A 19,596-nucleotide genomic window follows, 5' to 3' on the forward strand; every position below is an offset into this window, starting at 1 on the left:
AGGGCCTGGCAGCACAGACCCCTCTGGGGCTGATGTCCAGGGCCAGATCAGATGAGCTGTGTAACTGCTTCCATGCCTCTGTCCCCCGACCCTGCCCTTGTCCTGGGCTCATCAGTTTTCTGCTCTTCTCTAAGCGACTCCCCGAGGAGGCAGGAAGTGGTTTAAGTTATCATGGTTTGAGTGCTGCCCCAAGATAAGGCTGTTATCTGTGGTCACTAGTGGGGGAGTCAGCTTGTTTTCTCACCCTGCTCGGTGAGAAGGGGCATAGGTGGGCGGAGGAAGCAAGTGTGAAACCTTCCGAGCTGAGTTTTTCCTCTGAGGCTGTGGACTTCACGTTGGTGGGGAGCTTCCCCGAGATGTAGCTCGGGTCAGGCCACCTGTTTAGCCCCTGGCTGCCAGGACTGGGGGCGGCGGAAGGAGACCTGGGCCCCGGGACGTGGGCTGGGCATGCGCGTCAGGGAGGGCTGGTCGGCTGCCCACCTGCTAGTAGGAACTCTTGGAGGGGGCCCAGGCACGTGCAAAGCCTGAATGTCCTGGATTTTGCCTCCTACCTGCTGCGTCCAAGAAGCCCCAACTTGTTCGCTACTCTGTGTTTTGCTCCTCTGCCCGTTGGATAGGACCTAATACAGACCTGTATGCCACCCCTGTTCAGGATGAGGGTGTCCGACCATCAGTGTCCCCTTAAAGAGGGACCCCCTGCAGCCTTCTGCTCTGTTCCCTGGGGCTGTTTCTCTCTCCCTCTCCTTTTTCTGATTAGAATAATTTGTGAGTTGGTGGCCAAGCTGGAGTACCTTCTGGATGCAATGAAGCCTAGGATTCCCGGAGTCCCTGGGGGCACCTGATACACTTGCTTTTCCAGGTGGAGGAATCACAACAGCCAGAACCACGACAAGTTTGCAGCTGACTTTTATTGCACACTGTCCAGGTTCCAGGCCTTGTGCTAGGGGCTTTACTTGCAGCATCTCATTTACTCTGCACGGCAACCCGGGGGGCTTGGTGCTATTGTTGCGGCTGGGGAAACCAAGACTCTGACGGGGGCAGTGAGTCCCTGAAGGTCAGCAAGCTGGTAACTAAGGGAGTGGGATTTGGACACAGCTGGTGCTCTTTCCCGATGCCTTAAGTGAGCCAGGCCGCGCCAGCTCCCTTGGCTAATAGAGGGCAGACCCCGACACATCCTAGGAGAGTCCACTGTCTCTGCTCCCACCACAGAGATGAGACGAGATCTCCTGTCCCTTTGTCTGTGGGACCTGGGAGGCGATGGAAGGGGCGAGCTGCGCTGGGCATGTGCAGGGAGCGCTGGGGATGGTGGCAAGGGGGAGAGCAGCTGCTCGGCCACCCGGGACAGTCGCTGCTCTGCTCCAACTGATTGCTTGTTCTATGTGGAACTGTGGGCCTGGTGAAGTCAGATCTTGTGATTTTTCAAGTAGGAGAGGTTGCCTGATTTTGAAAAGTACGAGGCCAAACTGATAAGTCTGACTCAGGCCCTGGGTCACCAGATGTGGACTGCTGCCTCCATCATAGTTGGTGGTTCCCAGCCCCGTCCTAGCCCTGGAGTGGCTTGTTTACATGTCAGTGTCTCTCTTGGAGTCTGAGAGGGTTCCTTGAGGCCCGAGACCCTTCTGAGGCCTCCGTGTCTTCTCAGCCCCTGCACAGGGCCTGGCACACAGGGGATGCTCAGTAATCAGCTGTTGACAGACTGAGGCTGTGTGCCCTGTCTCTGCAGAGGGGGTGCCTTTGCAGGGGTGACAGAAGTGCCTCACGGTCCCCATCTCTGTTCCCCAGAGTCAGGGAGTCCCAGTCAGGGGAAGTCGTACACGGGCCTGGGGAAGAAGTCCCGGCTGATGAAGACGGTGCAGACCATGAAGGGCCACGGAAACTACCAGAACTGCCCGGTCATGAGGCCGCACACCCCACACTCAAGCTATGGCACCTATGTCACCCTGGCCCCCAAGGTCCTGGTGTTCCCTGTCTTCGTTCAGGTGAGCTGGTGGCTGGCCCCAAGGGCTCCCTCTGGAGGAGGTGAGGAGGAGGAGGATCCTTCACCCTGGGACTCGGGGATGGTGCCTCACTCTAGAACCGAGGGCCTCCTTTTGGGAAAGACAAACAGCTTCAGGTGCTCAGGGTTCTGGGGGTTATAGCGAGGGAGCAGAGGTTTCCAGGAGGAGTAACAGGAGAGTGGGAGCAGGAAAGCTGACCACAAAGGTGTCCCCTCCCTGTCCCTCTGACCTCCCCTTTCTCTGGGGGACAGGCCAGGCACCCTCGAGCTGCTTGTTGTGATGTCCCAGGGCCTGTGTGCTGAGGCTCCTCCTTCCTGGCTTATCCAGTGGTCTGTTGGTTGGAAATGACCAAGAGAGCCTTGAGGTCAGGCCTCTCGTCTGGTCTCCCTGGTCTTAGCAAACCTGTCTGGCCAGTGTTAGCTGGCGTTTCCTCTAGATTCATTTAGATCTCCCTTCTCCTCCTCCTTCTCCCTCTTCTTCTTCCCTCTCTTCCAAACCTTTATTTATTCCATCACCCGGAAATAACCAGCGTGAGCATTTAGGTGTCTTTTCTGTGTGCACATATGCATTAAAAAAATCATACAGATCTTATGGTACATTTTATATCCTGTTGCCTTTTTTTTTTTTTGTGAAGAAGATCGGCCCTGAGCTAACATCTGCCAATCCTCCTCTTTTTGCTGAGGAAGACTGGCCCTGGGCTAACATCCGTGCCCATCTTCCTCCACTTTATATGGGACGCCACCACAGCACGGCTTGATAAGAGGTGCGTCGGTCTGCGCCTGGGATCTGAACCGGCGAACCCCGGGCCGCCGCAGCTGAGTGCACGCACTTAACCGCTTGCGCCACCGGGCCAGCCTCTCCTATTGCCTTTTTTAAGTGAAAAACGCAGCATGAGCATTTCCTACAGCATCAAATATTCTTTGAGCCTGTGTTGCGTCGTGGTTGCATGTGCTTCTATTATATGGATGTACCATATTTATTTACCCAGTTCTCTATTCAGAAACTTATGTTTTGTCCACTTGTTTTGCTGTTGTAAATAACTCTGTGATGAAAATCCTCGTGCATGAATTGCCCCTCTGATTATTTTCTTGGGAGAGATTCCTAGAAGTGAAACGACTGGGTTATGGGGCATAAACATCTTATTCTTTTCTTTTTTTTGTGAGGAAGATCGGCCCTGAGCTAACATCCATGCTAATCCTCCTCTTTTTGCTGAGGAAGACCGGCTCTGAGCTGACATCTGTTGCCAATCCTCCTCCTTTTTATCCCCCCAAAGCCCCAGTACATAGTTATATGTCATAGTTGCAGATCCTTCTAGTTCCTGTATGTGGGACGTGGCCTCAGCATGGCCGGAGAAGCGGTACATCGGTGCGCACCCGGGATCCGAACCCGGGCAGCCAGTAGCAGAGCGCGCGCACGTAACCGCTAAGCCAGGGGCCGGCCCCTGGAGCATAAACATCTTAAAGGCTCTTTATACATATTGACAAATTGCTTTCTAGAAAGACTCTATTAGTTTATCCTGTCATCAGCGTTATAGAGGTGACACGGCCCCAAGGGCTTCATTTCTGACCATGCCTACCTTCTCTGGTCTCCCTGGCATCCCATTCTGGGCCTGTCCCCATCCAGTGGATCTTAGAACTCACACTGCGTTAGGACGCGGTGCATCTCTGGCAGGCGGCCTCTTCCAGACAACTGTGTCGGCAGGGCCTGGCCTTGGCTTTGGCCTTGGTCTCTTCTCTTTTTTGGGATGTAACCACAAAGGTCTTAACATCCACGGGGGTTATTTTTCATTCTCATTTTAAATTTTTACAAAAAATTAAAGTTAGTTTTTAAAAAGTTATAAAAACTTTTAAATTGTAAAATACATAAACCAAAAATGGCATAACACTCAAATATATAGTTTAACAAATAAAGTGGGTATCCACGGAGATATAGACTAGGAATAGACCACTGCCACCATGCCAGAAGCTGCTTCTCTCTCTCCCTGATCCTGATGCCCACCCTCCCCACCAGACGTGCCCACCAGCCTGACTTGGTCATAACCGTGTCACTGCTTTTCTTTGGTTTTATTGTGTATGTGTACTTGCCTAAATGACCTTTTGTTGAATGTGGTTTAATGAAACCAGACCTCGTATGTTCTTTCTGGCCTGGCTTCTTTTGCCGCACGTTATTTGTAAGATCCACCTGTTGTTGTGTGGCTTTGAGATTTGTTTCCTTATCTTTCTTCCAGTAGCTTGCTTGGTGTCAGGTGCCTAGAAGCCGTGTCATAAATATGCATTCAGAAGGATAAGTCTTGCTGGGTAATCCAGATCTTAGGGAGCGTCCTTGGGGCTGGGGGTTGGGGGGTAGTGGGGGCGGGCTGGAGCTCCTCGGTGGATGGGGCAGGGAGATGGGATAGGGTGAGTTTTGGGTGAGAATTGGTCCCTGGAAGCTGACGGCTGAGAAGGACTCGGTGAACTCAAGTGTGTTACGAATGTAGAGCAGGGACTGGCCTCGCCTTGAAGGGACTCAAGTGGCCAAATCTGGGGACCTTCCGTGAGGCATGAACAGGATGGACGGGGGAGTGTGGGGGCTGGGAGGGCCCAGGAGCCGGTGTAGTGGGCGAGCTGAGAGGAGGCCTGCAAAGGTCTAAACACGTGGTCAGACTTCCTGCCAGAGCTCGCGGCTCTCATGGTGAGGCTGGTGGGGAAGGTGGCAGCAACAGTTCCGCCCAGGACGAGAGTGTCTGTCTTTCTGTTTCCATCTGTTTATGAGGGGGCGTGTGGCTTCTTGGGGTGAGGGGAGGGCTCAGCTGGTGGAGAGGATTCTTTCTCTGTGCCTGGCTTGGGCAAACTGCCTCCCCCCACCCCCAGCATTTCCATCAGCCCTCCTGGACCTGCCCACTTTTGTCTCTAGCCTTTAGATCTCTGTAACCCTGCCCGGACCCTCCTGTTGTCGGAGGAGCTGCTGCTGTACGAGGGGAGGAACAAGGCTGCTGAGGTAAGACTTACACACGCGGTTCCGAGGTGGGGTTTCCTGGTGGGCTTCGTTAGCCATCCTCTGAGCCCCTAACTTTTCTCTCTTCCTGATGGTCTTAGAATTCAGAAATGTCAGGGTAGGAAAAACCTGTAAAGTCTTCCATTCCCCTCCACACCCTCCTTACCAAATGGCTACCCAGCTTTTTCTTGTACATTCCCAGCGATGGGGAACTCACCACCTCTCAAAGCTGTTCAGTCCACCTTTGATGGTTAAAAAGTTTTCCCAACCCCGAAAGACATCCCATCGTCTATGCCGACTTCCCCTAAGGAGCGGAAGAGATGGCGGTTCACCCCAGCTGTGATGAATGACTTTGTGGGTAAGAAGATTAGAGCTGTGAGCCAAAGAGAATTTTTAGAGGAGCATCCGCTACCCAGATTTTCTGGGTCTGTGTTAACCCAAATCCCAAATCCTCTTCTGAGGGATAAGTCTGTGACTGCTCCTGGGCTCAGCTCTGCCAACAGAGGCCTGGGTGGGGAGACCATGTCATCTTCCTGGGAGCCGGCCCCTGCTTATCTCTGATGGGGGGAATTTCACTCACCCACACAGTCCCCGGAGCTGGCCAGGTTCCAGCACAGTCCCATGAGCTTAAATCTACTCAGGCACAGAAGTTGGAGCCCTGGGATCTGACTGGGCTACCTGGGGGCCTCAAAGAGAAGGTAGGGGGCTTGCTGCAGATCAGGCCCTGACTCAGTGCTGGCAGTGTGGCTTGGCGGAGCTGAGTGGCAGCTTGGGGTGGTCAGAAAGATGAGGAAATTTGGAAGCAGGAAGCGTATAGCCAGCTCCCGCTCTGCTGCTGGCTCACTTGTGACTTCTTTCTTCCTCAGTCTTCTCATCTGAACAGTGGGTGAGTGTGTATTGGAGGCAGCTGAGGTTGACTGATCTCTAGGGGCCCTTTCGGCCTCAACATTCTGGGACGTTACGTGTAATCATGGCTAAAGCAGGAGGCCGTTTTTGTTTTGTTTTTTAAACAAGTAGACCAGAACGCATATATTCCAAATGAGCATTGTCTTTTTCAAGGGAGCTCCCTGGGAGACTGCATGCTTATGTCTACCACACTCGCATTGCTCACTACATTTCTTTGGGAACTTTCTTAAGAACCTCGCTCGGCGTATCCTCTGAATTGCCTCCGTGGCAGTAAAACTTCATCTGTTGAGGGGGATTTGAGTTTTAGGAACAAGAAGTCACTTGGAGCTGTGCTTGGTAGTAAGTGTGGGGTGCAGCTAAGTCAAGTGGCCAGGGGGCAGAAAAGTGAGGTGTAGCTATAAATTCACAAGACTCAGAAGAAGGCAGCCACCCCAAAATACACAAATATGTCTAAATTTGCTCTTTGTTTGTCGGCTCACCAGTAAGTCTGTGAACGCTGAGCACTTACTATGTATCCTCACTGTGCATGCATTTTACACACCGGGTCTCAATTAGCTCGTGCAGCTCCCCCATGAGAGGCACAATTGTCCCTACTCTATGGATAAGGAAACTGAGGCTCTGGTGAGATGAACTGGGACCCGAGCGTCTCAAGGCTCATAAGAGACAGAGCCAGGATTAGCACTCGAATCTCTGGCCCAGCAGTGCTTTCCATGATCCCATGATGCCTCTGGCATGTCTGTTTCAAAACAAACTAGCAAGCACGAGCTGCAGCAATAGGCTGATTACTGTTACAGTCTGTCACAAAAATCTTTGCCTGGTGGATCTTTGGAGCCTTAGAACGAAGAGACCCCTTTTGAAGGTTGAAAGAAGTGGTTTGAAGACAAGTAAAGACATTTCTTTTTCTTGAAATATGCTGGGAAGCCGATGTGTGGATCTTGGTACCCTATCATGTTATTCAGGCCAAAAATATAAACCAATTCAAGAGGGGCTGGGATAAGTTTGTGGAGTAGCAGTGTTGTTGGGCCCTCAGGAGTCGTCCATTCTGATTGCTTCTCTGTAACTTTCTAGCTCATGGTTTTCCAGCCACTTCTTGAGTCCCTAGAGGCAGCCCCTCCAGGCATCCGTTTTGTTACCGGAGAGTGCTACATTGTAGAAAGTTCTCCCTTATGATGAGCAGAAATCTTTATTCCTGGAACGTTCCCCCTTGATTCTTTGTCCCATCTCTTCTCTGAGCATGCTCCCATTTGCTAATGTCTGTGAGCTGATCCAGCCCCACACTGTGAACGGCCCTCCTCATACCCCCTCCCAGAAGTCAGAAACTTGATTAATGTGCCCTGAGATCAAATCAGCATTTGGACTAGCCTCATTTATACATTCAAACAATAGTTACTGAGCATCTACAATGTAGTCAGGCCCTGTGCGAGAGGTTCCATACTATGGGGCACAAGACAGACACACCCTCACTTTATGCACTGACTCATTGATTTACCATTAATTGGGCACCAAGCTCTTTTCTGCAAACACTGCCCTTAGGCAAGATTCCAGAGGAAGCTTGGTGAGGGTTCCTTGGGAGAAGTGACCCTCCGACTCACAAGGATTTCCTAAGCAAGCGATCCCTCAACCCTTGACCTTTTGGGAAAACAGATGTGTCCTTGGAGCAAGTGTGGGGAAGACACGTGGGGGCTCCCATGGCCTGTTGTGGAAGGCAGCAGGTACCAGGGCGAGCAAGGCCAGCAGGACGCCAGTGAGATGGGAGAGGGGCCCACCTGCCCTCCCCTGGCATGCTTGCCCCCTGCCCTGCCTCCAGCTTTGTGCCAGCTCTGTCCTTTCCCTGACCCGACCTTTGGGGAAATTCTTCATTCATGCCTTAATCACTTCCCGTCTAGACCACACTCTCAACTCTGGGCCAGAGCAGCAGCCTGGGCTCTTTCTCACCTTGCCCGTGACTTCTCCATCCAGCCCTCTCTGGGCCTGGGCCATTTTTTGACTTCTAAGGCTCCCGACAGACTGTCTCCTCCAACCCTTCCCCTGCCAGCTTCCCTGTGAGTCCCCCTGGAGTGGCTCGAGGGAGCCTGAGGGTTTGCTTGTATTCAGAGCCTTTTCCTTTCCGCTGCGTGTTTTGAAGTCCTCTCCTCAGACAACCAACCCCTCAAATCCTTCTCAACTCTCCGATCATTTTCTTCCCCTCCCTTAACTTCACTTTTTTTCTTTTTTGGTCTCCTTGGCTCCTCTTTTTTTTTTGGTCCCTGCTTGGATTCTTTAACAATCAGGGACAGGACAGGTGTAGGCTATTGCTACCTCTCTGTACAGTGAGAGCTTTGGGGTCAGCCAGACCTGGGCAATGGTCCCTGGCTGTGTGGCCTTGGACAGGTCACTTAACCTCTCTGTGCTGCAGATCCTCATTTATAAATGAGGGCAATGATGTTGTTGACAAGTGAGGATCCACTGAGCAGAAAGTTAAGTGCTCAACAAACAGAGGCTTCTGTTGCGCTGTGTTGGGTCAGGGCTATGGTGGGAAGTGGGTTGGAGAGAGTCATGGCCAGGATCCCTCCCAGTCCAGGGTTCCATCGTGTTGGGTCCCCATTGGAGAAGCCAGGGCCCCTGAGAGTCTCGTGCTCAAGGATGCCCCCTCTTGGCTCTGTGGCCCAGATTCCCTCTTACCTCTTGTGTAACCCTCAAGAAGCCAAGTGGTCCTTTGAAAAACATTTATATACTTGCAAAACACAGATGTGACAGATCCTCATTGCCATATGATGCAAACTAAACAGAAATATATGCAGTAAAATTCCACTCTCCAGAGTGAAATGTGGTAAGTACCTTAGACATTTAACAAAATGTATAAATAAAAACAGATTTACAGTTTTATTTTACCAAATTTGGATTATCCTCTAGATATTTTTGCACATTGTGCTATTTTGACTTATGATGAACAGATTTCCATTTCTGCACACAAAGCTCTACTTTATTCTTTTAATAGTTGCATAAAATTCTACATATGAAAGTAACAATTTATTTGATCCATTCTCTCTTGATGGGTGTTTATGTTTTTTTCTTTTTTTTATTACAAAAATGCTGCTGAGGACATCCTTATGGGTTCATATTTATAAATCACTGTATTTCTATAAGATAGAGTCTCAAGCGCTGGAGGTGTTAGGTCATCTTTAACAGTCTGATAGCTGTATGTCGACGTATTGGCTTTTTAAACTTCAGCCACAAAATCACACCCCCCAACTGTGGCCCTTAGTGCAGGCCAAGCCCGCTGGCTGACTCTTCTTACTTCGGAAGAGATGAAGTGTCAGGTTTTGACACCTTAAAGGGAAGTTCACATCACATCATTAATAACATTTTGTTTTCTTCGGAGCATCTAAAATTGGATTTTATTGCTTTTGACTAAAGGCCATGCAGGATTTACAAAACAAAGAACAGTGTAATCTTTAGTGGCATTAGAGGATCAAGTGGATTTTTGTAGCATAGAAATATGCCGAGCATGCCTGTTGGTTTACCTATACTGTCTAAAAATAGCTTTGTCCTTTATTTTTGGAGCAGCTAGTGTATTAAAGAGATAAAAGTTATGTACATGCCTGTATTGGAGCATAAGTAACTGGCTTTTTCTTGAACCGATTGTACATTAATGCAGTTAAAATTATGCACAAGGAATTTGGTAATAATACCTCACATTGCATGATGCTTCGATTCACAGGCTGCACAGAGCTTGTGAAAGGAGCCTGGGAGGGAGCCAGGTGGGGACTCTCCCCCTGTTTGTACAGACAAGAAAACCGAGCCTCAGGGGACTTAACCGGTTCAGGGACTTAACCGGTTTTCATGGCTACGAAGTGGGATAGGAACCTCATGACTTCGGACTCCAAGCCCAGTGCTCTCTCAGCCAGACATTTAGGGGATGATACAAGCAAATGTGGAACATTCTGCAACTCAACAGTGGCTCTGAGCCAAGGGCGCCGGGCTGGGGATTCGGGGGGTGTTTGGCCAGAGAGGTCAGCCTGTGGGGTGTCAGGCCTAGAGAAGCTTGCAGAGGCCGTCTGCCGTGTTGGATGAGGGTCCATTCTGTTCTGTCTCTTTTTCCCTGCTGTGAAGAGTGGCCTGTAGAACTCTGTAGGGTAAAGGGGCATTTTCGACTACAGGTCAGGTCACACTGAGAGTCTGCCCCCGCTTCTGCCTGAGATGACAAGCACTCCTCACCGGGACCTCCAGGGGAGGTGGTGGCTCCTGGCCTCCGGGACAGCTGAGCAGCCAGTTCTGTTCTCTCCTGATGCAGGTGACGCTGTTTGCCTACTCGGACCTGCTGCTCTTCACCAAGGAGGACGAGCCTGGCCGCTGCAACGTCCTGAGGAACCCCCTCTACCTCCAGAGTGTGAAGCTGCAGGAAGGTGAGCTCGCGCTCGAGACGCCCTGCGCCCCCTCCGCACTCGCCCCGAGTCCCACTGCTCTGGGCGGCCTGTATGCTCAGTTTGGGTCCAGCCCCTCTGGCCGCTGAGCTGCTAGCCATAAGTGGGGCATTTGAGCATGTGTGAGCAGCCCAGGTCCTGCCCCTGGGCTGGTGGGCTCTTGGACACTGGCATTCCGTTCTAGGCTGGCCAGCCCCCCTATACACCCTGGGCTTTGCTGGGAGGTTTCTGTTCCAGAGTTGTTTCAGCGAGGGTATGGAGTGGAGTGGCAAGAGCTCTGGACTCAGACAGACCTGTGTTCAAATCTTGGACCTGCCCCTCACTGCTATGTGGCCTTGGGCAAGTGACTCAACCTCTTGAGCCTGCTCCCTCATGTGTAAAGATGGGATACTAATAGTATCTCAGAAGGTTGCTGTGAAGGTTAAATTAGGTCCTATATGCAAAAGGCCTGGCCCACACCAGGTGCCCAATAAATGTTAGTTGCCACCCTACTCACCACACGTATCCGGAACAAGAGACCACTGCTCCCTCTCCACTCAGCTGTGTCGCCCAGGCCAGAGCCCGAGGAGACTGGAGCATGTGTGGCTGGGGGCTGGTGAGCAGGAGCACGTGGGAGCGTGGAGTGAATCTCTACCCCAAACTTTCCATCCTGCTCTCCTGTCCCCGGGAACGGGAAGCCAGCTGAGAGTATCTGCCGAGAGGTTTGGTTTGGCGCCTGAGGTCTCCGCTGAAAGGGGCTCGATTTCCTCTCCCAGATTGTGAAAACAACACCAGACCTGCTGGAGCATGAGTGACAGGGGCAGGGAGGAAAATATTACCCAGCAAAAGAATTCTGTTTTGACGGCTTTTGCTCCAGGAAAACTTCCTGCCTGTTTGCAAACCGGTCCCATGTGCTGGGCGCCCTTGCTGTTCTTCCTCCTTAGAAACCAGGCGGTGTGAGAACCTTCACACTAGCCGCCCCACAGGAAGTCGCTTACAACTTCTCCTTCTTGGCCTCGGGCTTTCTCCTGCCCACTGACGGGGGCGGCCACTGAGGGGAAAAAGCAAGTCATCTCGCTCGCTCCAGGGACCAGCCCCTCCCTCGGGCGGGCTTGGCCCGATCAGGGTCAATGGTATGGAGCAGCGGCTCAGACCCTGGCGGTCCAGGGACGGGGGCAGGTGAGAGCGACAGCAGCACTGCCCTTGGCTTCCCTGCTGCCCTGCCCCTCCCACCTTCCCTCCACCCAGCTTCCCCTACATGCCCATACTCCCATCCCTCCCATCCCCCGGCATGCTTACTCATACACACACACTCAAATTGGGCAGTCCCTTTCTCTGTGGACCTGCCCACCCCCAGCTCAGACAGTCTAGGACCCAGTCCCTTTGAGGAATGCTGGGGGGCTGGTGCTCAATAATGCGCGCTGATTGGTTGTAGAACCAAACTCTTACTCTATTGTGTTCATCACTCTGGGGCCACAAGCCCAGGACCCTTGTCTGCTTAGCCTCCTGCTAGAAGGAGGGAGGGAAAAGAGGGGGCTCAGACTGGCTGTGCTTTGGGTGGGGGTTGGGATGGGAGCAAAAGGGGCAGTGGGAGAGCCGAGGGTAGTGGCTGGGAGTTTGAGTGACTGTGTGACATCGGCTGGCCCTTTCTGTTTTGAGGCTTTGGTTTCTCTGACTCTGAATCAAGGGTTGGGTCAGCCCTTTGTGTTCCCTCGCAGTCCTGACATCCCCAGATGGATGCTGAGGTTGCTGCGAGAAGCTGGACGGTGCCCGTATGTCCTGCCTCCACCCCTCAGGGAAGCCTCCACCGTGAATTGGTTGGATAGTCCCCTCCTGGAGCCCTCAGACCCGAGGTTTGAAGTTAGAGGCAGGGTGAGCTCCATCTTCCGCCGGGTGGTAGCTCTCAGGTTGGGTGGGGCCTTGAGGTGTTGCAGAGAAACCTTCCAAATGCTGAGCCCACGTGAGCAACAGCCTTGTGCCGGCATGGCTTCCTTGGGCTGGAGACCACATCCTTTCTCCGCAGACAGTGGGCTGAGGGTGGCCAAGGCTGGCACTCCCCAGGGGAGATGACCACCGCCATTAGAGCATGCTGGATTGGCATGGGAGATGGGTGTGTTTGAGCGTGTGCACGTGTTTGCCTCTTCTGGGCTTGCTGGGCAGACGTTTTGGTGCAGACAAATTGTCTTGCCCTTCTCCAGCAGTATCAGTCACCAAATACAGCGAATGTGGCTCTCCAAGGAGCCCGGGAGCTGCTGGGAGCGAAGGAAATGGCTCGGGGACACGGAGCACTCAAGGTGCACATTCCATCGCCAAGATTTCTTTCCAGGCGTTGGCAGAGCCCTGGCTTCCGCCCCCACCCCTGCTCCCCTGAGACAGGCTTGTGGGTCCCGGGGTTCGCAGAAGTCCAGTGACCCCTTCTCCTGCAGTGGGAGTTGGAGCCACAGGACCCAGTGTCCTGAGTCCCGGCGCCCCATTTCCTGCCTGCCTCCCGGGTGCCCCCAGAGACCCGCTGCGGCAGCGAGGGCCTGAGTGAGGCTTTTAAGAGGTGCATTTGGGGCCTCAGCTGGGGCTTCTAGTGGCTGAGTGGTCTCTGATGAACATGGCTCACAACTCCTAGGTTTCTAGTCTCTTTCAAATCAACATGTGTGGAGACGTCAATGTGGGGCAGAGAAGGTGGTAAACAAAGGAGCACAGCCAGCCTTTCCTGTGGGCTGGGGCTGGAGAGGCTTGTTCCCTGTCAGGGGCGAATTTGCCCCACCCAGGGACCAAAAGCTCCCTTGTGTGACTTGTCTGTAGGGTGCTTAGCTCTGCTGCTGGCCAAGTGTACTCCCAGGGTCTAGCATGGGGCACAGAACATCATGAGTGCCCAATGAATGTTTGTTAAGTGAATGAATGACTGACTGAAGAAGACTAGAAACACTGCCTCAGCTTGGGGGCCGGGAGGGCACTCCTCCCCAGGGCTCCGGGCTGGTGGACACTTAAACCATGCCTGCCCCCCTCCTGCCCAGCTCCTCCCAAGCTTCGGCGGGGCTGAGTGGCAGCGTAATGGGAACGGGCAGAGAGCTGGAGCTAACAATCGGGACATCTCCGGTCAGCCGGGGCCCATTGTGGCCTCTTCCTGCCTCTGCCGCCCACTGGCTTTGCTGCTCTTTGTGTTTCTGCCTCCCAGGCGGCCAGCAGCACGCCCACAGAATGTCTTCCTGGCCTCTCTGGTCTCTCAGGATGGCCTGGAAATGTCCAGCTGATTCTTGGGCTCTCCATCCACCCTGGGGAGCCAGGTGCCCAGTCTTGGAAACTCAGCTGCTTAGGTCCCAGCTGCTGGGATGCTTGGGGTTAAATTTAGTTGGTTACCATTTTCTGAGTGCATCCTCAGAGCGCACCTCACTGCTGGCTGCCCAGGCGATGGCAGAGGAAGAGACACATTCCCACCTCTGGAGCACATAGTCTGGTGGAATGATGGATGGGTCACCTGGTTGGGGGGCAGAAGTGTGACATAGTGGTCAGAAGCCAGGCTTCAGAGGCAGGCAGTCCTGGGTTCAAATCTCAGCTCTGCCACTTACTCACTGTCTGCCTTGTGTACGTTGTTTTCCCTCCCTGGGCCTCAGTTTCTACATCTGGAAAATGGAGACAACAACCTTCCTGGCGCGTCTCACAGGGTGGAGAGGGCTTGGTGAATGGTTGAGTTTGGGATGTCAGACCAGGCCTGAGACGGCTCTGGGAAAATGACAGAGGAGTCAGACCTGGGCGGGGAAGCCATCTCTGGGCCCCACCCAGCCCATGACTGGGAATCCCCCCCGGCACAGCCCACGCATTCCATGGCGGGAAGCGAGGCCCACCTGGGAACCAAATGGCTCCTTGTTAAATTTCAAAATGGCAAGAGCAGTTGGAGTGTTGGATGGAAAACCCGAATAGGTGCTGCCTCACTGTTTCTTTGCCTTTGCACTCACCCCCATCTCCACACTCTGGAAAGTCCAGAGCTCCATGGAATGTTCCAGAAGGGTTTCTGGTGGGGCTGAGGGTTCTCTCCTGGGTCAGCCACCTTGCAGCCTGCTTTTCCACAGCTGTGGCCCCTTCCTGGCACCCTTGGTTTCTGAGGCTATTGTCCTTTTAAGAGGCTCTGAGCCATACTGAGCACTGCCCCCATTCCGTCCTTCCCTCAAAGTGCTGCCAGCACAAGGCCGTCACATGGAGCAGATTCCAGTGAAGGTTTGGGGTAATGCAGGAGGGTGAGGGTGGGATGGGGTGGGGGGGTGTCACAGCACAGAAGAGTTGTCAAGGCAGTCCATCAACCATCCTTCGCCATTGGGAACATGTCCTAGGCTACATTCCCCCAACCTCAGCGTCCTGTCTCCCTGAGGCACCCATCTCCTTGGCTTTCCCCTCCCTTCTAGAACCTCCTCTTCTCCCACTGCCAGCTTCTAAAACGCAAATTTCTGTTATTTTCTTAAATAGATCTTTTTGTTTCTCCCTTGGCACTAAGGTCTGCTTCTGGAAAGTCAAGGAAACGTCCCAGTGTGTTTTCTTAAACAAAAGAAACCACCTCCCCTTGTCTTCACCCTCAGCAACGCAAGGAACTGGCAGAAGCTTTGAAATTAGAGGTTTCTTAAATGTGATGGACTTCTTAGGCAGGGCTCCCTCACCCCCAGCCTATTTCTAGGTGGGGAGAAGTAGAAGGATTTATTCTCTCTAAGTCCACAGTGAACCCCCATTTACTTATGGGCTATTTTTATCTGGCTCTGGCTGGCACCCCAGCCCCAGGGAGAGTTTTGCCCAGGAAACTGCCCTTTTCCTTGCTCCAAGGGGGCCTGGCCTTCACCCACAAGAGGTCCCTCACTCACTACTTTCCTTAGGAATAGTCTTGACCTACTGACTCTGTTTTTACTTTGCCACCTTTGCGACGCATTTTGGTTTCCTTGACGATTTCTTTGCTTCAAGTATGTGTTGAGGGGTCTGCTTTGAGCCCAGCCCTGGGCCTGGTTCCTTGTGGGAGCAGAGGGGCTGGGTAGCGCCTGCGTGGTGGGCATTTGAGAGGTGAGTATGGAGTGGGTGGAGCGTAGACTCTGGAGCCAGGCTTCCTGAGCGTAAATCGTGGTCCTTCCCCTTTCTGTCTGGGGCATGTTACTCAGCCCATCTGTGCTGAGTTTTCCCCCGTGAATCATGGATGATGAGAACCCCTGTCTCATAGGGGTTGTTGTGACGGTTGAGCTTATATGTGTAGAGCATTGGGCACAGTGGTGGCACATGGCATTGTGACACTCTAAAGGTCCAGGGCGCTTTAAGTGTTTCCTGTTAGACATGCTGTAGAGTTGCTTCCCTCAAAAATGACAGCCTGCCTGGTGAGGTTGCTTGAAATATAGGAAGTTACTAACCATCCCAGACCTGTGCCCAGATGAGTGCCTGGGTGGGGAGTGCTGCCAGGCTCTGAGGAGCAGCCTGCAGTGGTCGAGGAAGGTGTCCTGGAGGAGGGGGCAGGCTTATTCTCTGCACTTGCTACCCCTTGAGCACACCTGTGCTTCTCCATCTCCATGCCTTTGCCCATGCTCTTCCCACCTCCCAGAGTGCCCTTTTTTCCTGTTGACTTTAAGCTCTAAGGGTCCTCCTCCAGGAAGCCTTCCCCCAACAGCTGGGGGTCCTCTCTTTGTCCTTGTGTTCCAGAAGCACTCTGACCAAATCATCTTCTGTCTCGGGTAGGTATTCCACCTTAGCTCCTCTGCCGGAGGAGGGGATAGTCCCCCTCAGCTGCTTCCCAGATGGAGACGGCTTGGTGAATGGTTGAGTTTGGGATTCTAGACCTGGGTGAGATGACTCTAGGAAAACACACGGAGGGGTTGGACCTGGGCTGGGAAGCCACCTCTGGGCTCCACCCAGCCCGTGCTTGGGAATCCCCTGCACAGCTCATGCATTCTTTGGTGGAAAACAAGGCCCACCCACGAACTAAGTGGTTCCTTGTTGAATTTCAAAATGGCAAAGGCAGTTGGAGAATTTAAAGGGAAACCCAAATGTGTGCTGCCTCCATGTCCCTAATGCAGGGAGCATGGAAGGAGGACGCCTCCTGGGATGGATGACAGGCTGTGTGATCCATCATCCACCATCCACCATCCACACCAGGCTGTGTGATGCCCAGGGGGTGCTCCTGGCTGCGTCTCAGGGGGCGAGATCTCAGCATTCCTTGGGCGAGGCTGACCTGTAGGCCCTACAGCTGTGCCTCGACCTGCTTATTTACTAAATGGGCTTTCCTCCAGATATTTCCCTGTCCCCTGTGCCTGCCTCTTTCTTCCTCTTTTTCCAGGAAATACCATACACAGCCTTCTGGGCGAGACAGCTGGCTGTGCTGGAGCAAACTGTTGAGACTCTGTATCCAGTTCTAATGCGAGTCTTACTTTTTATTCCCTCCAAGGTTCTTCAGAAGACCTGAAATTCTGTGTGCTGTATCTAGCAGAGGTGAGTCCTGCTCTCTGAATTTGAGGAGAGACATCTGTGACCTGGAGCTTGAGGGAAGACATTGGGCTGGGTTCTAGGCCAGGGTTCTGATGCGGCCCCCTCACCATCTCATGCAGTGGTCCTGAGCAGGTCAGAATGGCAGTGGCCTGCTCAGTAGAATGGAAACAGCCATCCCTGCCCCTGTGGCTCCTACCTCTGTGTAGAAGAGCAGGGGACACGAAAGTACTTAGAGGAGACTGAAGAACGCTGCCATCCCCAGCTGGGGACCTCCTGGTCTCCACACCTGCAGGGGTCAGAGTGAGGCTGTGGCCTGACAACTGTACATCACCCTGTTTATTTATTAGATAGCCCTTCCCGTGGAAAGTGCCCTGCTTCTTGCGCCTGCCTCTTTCTTCCTCTTTTTCCCGGAAGTACCACCCACGGCCCCTCCTCCAGGGCCTTGTCAGTGTTTCAGACAGCCTGAGGGTAACTGTACCTTTACCTGGGCCAGATAATGCAGGCTAAAGGAAACACCAAGTGTCTATGTTTTGGGCTGGAATTGTACCCACTCAGTGTGGTTGGCGTTCCTGGTTATCTCAGTCTGATCAGAAGCTCGGATGGGCAGTGCTCGGCCTTTGCTGCGCAAAATCGGGCCAACAGCTTATTGCTTGCTGTGATTTGGTAGATACAATGTCATTACCAGGGGTTTAATCAAAGAGGTCCTTGGTGATGAAAAGTTGAGAGCCACCGAGCCATACAAATTCTTTTCAATTTTCAGCGAATATTCTTTTCCCAACCTTGTGTCTCTGCTAATATGAGCAGGGGTGTTATCTGTTCCAAGCAAGGATTCATTCGACCCATTCCTGCCCTCTGCTTTTGTTTGAGTCTGTCCCACCCAACAGTCCTGGGAACCTCTCTTGTGAGAGAGTCTACACTGGCCACATCTTGTGGGTGGGGCATGGTCTACACTGGCTGGCCAAGAAGGGTACACCTTTTTGAGAAGGGACATGTGTGTTGTTTGTGATTGAAAATCGTTCCTTCAGTTCCTGGCTAGGGTAAGAGGTGCAGGCCCTCCAGGGAACAGCAGAGAGTTCCACAGGGCAGTGGAAATTGTCAGAGCTGAGCTGGGGACCCTGCCTGCCTAGAGTGGCAACCCAAGGGCCAAGAGGGCATTGGAAGGCCTCCCCGGTGTCAGCACATCCCCACCGGCGCACGGGAAGTAGCTAGCAGAGGCGCTTCAAAGCCAGCGGGTGTTCAGTTACCCAGAGCCGAGGGAGCAGTTTAGAGGCTGTGAGCCAGGCTGGGAAGAGCCAGAGTGCTTGTCCCTACAGCCTCATGCTCTGGACTCGGACTCTCCAGCAGGGCCTGAAATGAGCCTCCGGATTCTTTAATGCCAAGAGAGCTTCCTGCCAGACTGCGTTTGTTTTGCTCAGAGAAAAGCACTTCGGCTCATTGGTTTCCAGGGAGCCGTGACCTCCTAACCCTCCTAAGATTGATGAAAGATTATCGACCTGTGGCCTTTTATTTCAGTAAAGTGCCAGGTGATCTGACCCAAGGGGCTGCGGGGTTGAAGCTCACGGGCAGGCAGAAGCCTCTCTTTTCTCTTAATGGGCTGTTATTTGGAAGATGCACGTCTGTTATGTAGGGAAGACAAGAGGCATGCTTGCTCTGTAGCCCCGAACACACTTGACGTGGTTTTGGATCCCACGGAGAACCCCAAATTCACATTTTGTTGGAACTTCCAACAGTGCAAGTGGTTTGTCTTCATTACCTAACATGCAGGTGGCACCCAGAGAAGAAAGCAGGGTGGAGACAGAGGGTTTGGAGCGGATTTTTCACTGCATCGAGAAAGCCACCATTGCCTGGGTGGCAGCAGCTCTGATTGTTCCCCAGCACGAGGTCCTGGGTGGGAGTCCTTGCAGTCCTTGGCCCTGGGGTCACTATTCCCCTGGACAGGTATCCCTCAGCCCCTGCAAATCCATGGGACAGATGCAGCCCAGGGGCATTGGATCAAAGGGCACGTTGACCAGGGCCATTCTTTAACTTAGAATCTGATCCTGGCTCCATTAATTTAAGAGTCTGCGCTTTGGGGTTAGGAAGACCTAGATTTGAATCTTGGCTCTGCCATTTCCTGAGCGATCTGGGCAAGTCACATGCTCATCTCTGAGACAAGGCTGATGCGGCCTACCTTGTAGGATTGCTGTAATGATTAAATGAGATTCAATAAGATACTGTGTCCAAGGTACTTCGCACAGAGCCTGGCACACAGTGAGAGCTCAATGAATGGTAGCTATTATTACTGTCAGCTTCATCACGGGGGGAGAGCTTTTCATATGCATTTACTCTCCATTAGAGACATCACCAATGATTTATTGATCTTTTAAAAAGAAAGCTAAGAGGAAGATCTCACGTGCTTTGTAATGTACAGATACAGTTATACAAATGGGGCAAGATCACAGGCTCTGGAGGAGGCAGAGGACAGACTGAATCTCTCCTCTCCAGAGACCTCCTGGCCTGCTGACTTAACCTCTCTGAGCCTTAGTTTTCTCATCTGAAAAATGGTAACAGCTGTGCCTTTCCTGCCTCTCCACGTCATGGGGTCATTAGAAGAATCAAATTACATGAGAGAATGTTTGTCAAAGCAAGTGAGGAAACTTAAACAGTAGCAGAAGAGGTTTCCCTTTTTACAAAGATACCATTAATTCAGGAACAAGGAGGTGAGGCAAGATGGCGGTTTTCAAGAGGCCAAGAGGAGCTGGGTCTCTGGCTGGCTTTGGGATGCTCGTGTTTGAACGCAGGGCCTGGGCCCAGTGCTGCAGCGTCTGGAGAGGTGTGCGCTTGGCTAACGGCCCTGCAGTCAGGAGGCTTGCCTCTGAGTGAATTAAGGATGTCTTCAGGGCGGCTTCCCCACTTGACCC

General features: G+C 52.7%; 1 protein-coding gene across 5 annotated transcripts in view; it reads left to right on the plus strand.

Annotated features, from left to right (window-relative positions):
• Positions 1-19,596, plus strand: part of RGS3 (regulator of G protein signaling 3) — a 122,207-nt gene that overhangs the window by 42,461 nt on the left and 60,150 nt on the right. For all 5 annotated transcript variants that reach the window (XM_058523835.1, XM_058523832.1, XM_058523833.1 and 2 more), the window contains 4 exons: positions 1,783-1,979; positions 4,890-4,973; positions 10,150-10,261; positions 16,656-16,699. In XM_058523835.1, the coding sequence (XP_058379818.1) occupies positions 1,783-1,979; positions 4,890-4,973; positions 10,150-10,261; positions 16,656-16,699 (437 nt within the window). The remainder of the gene's footprint in view (positions 1-1,782; positions 1,980-4,889; positions 4,974-10,149; positions 10,262-16,655; positions 16,700-19,596) is intronic.

Source organism: Diceros bicornis, chromosome 28 (assembly GCF_020826845.1).
Source record: "Diceros bicornis minor isolate mBicDic1 chromosome 28, mDicBic1.mat.cur, whole genome shotgun sequence".
Classification (NCBI taxonomy): Eukaryota; Metazoa; Chordata; class Mammalia; order Perissodactyla; family Rhinocerotidae; genus Diceros; species Diceros bicornis.